Source organism: Asparagus officinalis, chromosome 8, assembly GCF_001876935.1.
Source record: "Asparagus officinalis chromosome 8, Aspof.V1, whole genome shotgun sequence".
NCBI classification, from domain to species: Eukaryota; Viridiplantae; Streptophyta; class Magnoliopsida; order Asparagales; family Asparagaceae; genus Asparagus; species Asparagus officinalis.
The window spans coordinates 11,263,028-11,265,812 of record NC_033801.1 but is presented as its reverse complement, the minus strand read 5'-3'; the positions used below and the strand labels follow the sequence as shown (position 1 = coordinate 11,265,812).

The following is a 2,785-nucleotide window of genomic DNA, read 5'->3' as shown; positions in this document are numbered from 1 at the left end:
CCCCCCCCCCCCCCTGTAGTTCTATTATTGCAGATAGACCCACTGAGTGAACTTTTTTAATTACTCTTTTACCCGCAGAGAAAGAAAATTTCTTTTTTGTGAAATAGACCTTAGGGTACAAGAGTAAAGAAAGTTCACCCAGGGGTCTATCCGCAGCAATAGAACCAAAGGGTCTGTCCACAATTTGGCAAATATACAGGGGGTCTATCTGCAATTAACTCTTTTTAGTTTGAATTTTGAAGACATTTTTAAATTTTGGCGAACAATTTGGACTAAGAATGAATGATATTACACAACATAATTATATATTTTTGTGTTCATCAACATGCTTGTAAGCTAGCAAAAGCAACTTGTTAGCTAGCGAAAACAACTAGTACAGTTATTGATTATTCATAAACAACTAAACAAGCATTCCATGCACCATCTGTAAATATTTGAACAATTGAACTATTTCAGGGAAAGCAATTGATCTTTCTTAATTTTTAATTGCCTTGAATACCTTTCTACAGATATCTTAAACAGTCAGGAAGCTAAGTACCTTGAGTAATTTTGAGATATTTTTTATCAGTAGTTGATTGACTATTGTGTTTGGTGTTTGCGAATATTTTACCCCCAATTTATGCCCAAAAACGTATCTTCTAAGATTGGAACTAATCCTGATATAATGATGATATCTAATATTGTCTTTTAAATTCCAGACACGCGTGTCTATGTTGATTGCTTGTACACCATGATGGGTACCCTTTTCATAATTTTATACACAATGTCATGTGGCTGTAAGGGTCATGCATGTGTATTTTCCTATAGATGAAGTACTCGTATATCTATATTCTTTTTGCTCCTTTTTGTTCCTACCTCTATCGCTTTAGCTTGCTGCGCTGCAGGTGTAATGGAATCTCACTTGGTTGCTGAAGTTGCAGATGGCTCATCAAATGTCCGGGAGGTGTGGAAGTTTTCATATAAAGAGGCTTAAAGCATCATCTCTGTGTAAGCAAATTTCGAAAAGAAATTGGTTTATTTTTAAAACTCAGGTATGATATATAAATAAATTTTAGTGAAAACCAAGATCTACCTTGCTGAAATACTTGGACTTTGACTCTTGCATGTTATTTTGGAGAGTTGCTAGGTGATAAATTTGCTCTTTTTTTCTTTTTGTTTCCTTTTCAAACTCAGATAGCTTTTTAACTGATTTAAATAGTATAAATTCACTTGACAATTGTAATAAGAGAAGGTCATGATTTTATAACAGAAGACTGCTTAAAGTGTTTAGAACCAATAAGCGTTCAGAACCAATAAACTAACATATTTATTCATCTTCCACACCTCCTGTTTAAAACTGAAACAAGAAATTTTAAACTAAGACCATGAAATTATAGACTAGTGAGGAGATTATTTAGAACACCTGGTTTAAAATTCTGAAAGAATCCACCATTTGCTCAATCAAACCCATTTGCCAATATTTTTGCTATATTAATTTGTACCTTACTTAACATCATAACCAGTGACTGCACATGACAATTTCCCTGGTACATGAACCTTCACAAACTGTAATCACCGAATTAATTCATTCATGGAAAGCTTCATAACAATGACTCATGTTACCCATGTGGTTAAGGGAATCAGATTATAAACAACATTGTCTCTATTGTCTCATCTAAGTTTAACACATAGATTATTCCATGTGAACAGCCTCACTCTTCTTCTCTCACTATTTATACTCAACTATGAGTGTTGCGTCTATGCATCCTCTGAAATTCTTCAAATGGGGTTCAAAGGCGGTTATCAGAGGCTTCAGAGTGAAACCGATAGCACTCCAAATCTTCTGTCGTCGTGTTCCAAGAGATTGAAATCATGTTGTATTTCTACGGTCTCATTGTCGAAGAGGGTTGTTGAGCTCTGTAGCGAGGTAGTCAGCACGATGAAGGTTGAAGATATGGTTTGCCCTACTATTGTTTTTTCGTCTCAGTGGGGACTTCCAGTTGTTGCTCATCATTGGATGACTTGTAAGAGGATAGGCTGATATGAGAATAAGCTTTGATTTTAAGAAATTGGTTTATTAGTTGCTTTTTTGGTTCGAGTTAATGTATATCTTTATGCTATTGTTGTCTCATTGCCTGTTATTGAATTTTGCATACAACCTATGATATATGGGTGGAACGATTCTACTATTGTTGGTCACTCAGTTTATTTATTCCGATTTGCTGCCATCTGCCTTGCACCTTGTTTGGATACAAGGGAAATAGGAGAGAATGGAAGATAGGAGAATCCATTCATTCCATTTGAAAAGTTTTTAGCAGGGGAAGCGTCTCTCCTCATTTCCCTGAAAGAGTTTTTTTTCTAGAAATTACTGGTAATTATACAGAAATTACCTTTCGACATCAATTTATGCATAAGCCTCATTTAAAGTGGGCTTTGTCGCAATCAACCGTCTCCTGGTCAAAAATTTCCCCAAAAAACTCAAAATTATCCTTTGAAAACTTACATTCAAGGCACATGACTCATTTTTTTAAAAAAAAATTTTAAAAAATGTTTAGGTCTTGTTAGGATGCAACATATGTACGAACTTGATAAGCTTATTCTTGTTTTTTTAGTGATTGTGAGGTAGTTAATTGCAATAAAAATCTACTGATTGTGAGATAGTTAATTGCAATAAAAATCTATTTTAAATGTGGTTTATGTGTAAATTGAAATAGAAAGTGGTTTTTATATAATTGTCCTATTTTTAAGGTTGTTTTGTCCACTAGTTTGGATGAAATTATGAAGAAGGAAATTTCCTTACCTTTCT

At 34.1% G+C, this 2,785-nt stretch overlaps 1 protein-coding gene across 3 annotated transcripts in view; it reads left to right on the top strand.

Moving 5' to 3' along the window:
• The window catches only part of LOC109820301 (histidine protein methyltransferase 1 homolog), a 4,909-nt gene extending 2,741 nt beyond the window's left edge, over positions 1–2,168 (top strand). Inside the window, exons 9-10 of one of the 3 annotated variants that reach the window (XR_002241795.1) lie at positions 885–1,031; positions 1,776–2,168. Coding sequence is in view for 2 of the 3 variants with exons in the window: in XM_020386433.1 (XP_020242022.1) it covers positions 885–973 (89 nt within the window). In the remaining variant the exon portion in view is untranslated. Of the gene's footprint in view, positions 1–884; positions 1,032–1,689 lie in introns of all 3 variants that reach the window. The other 2 variants (XM_020386433.1, XM_020386432.1) reach the window with 2 other exon arrangements.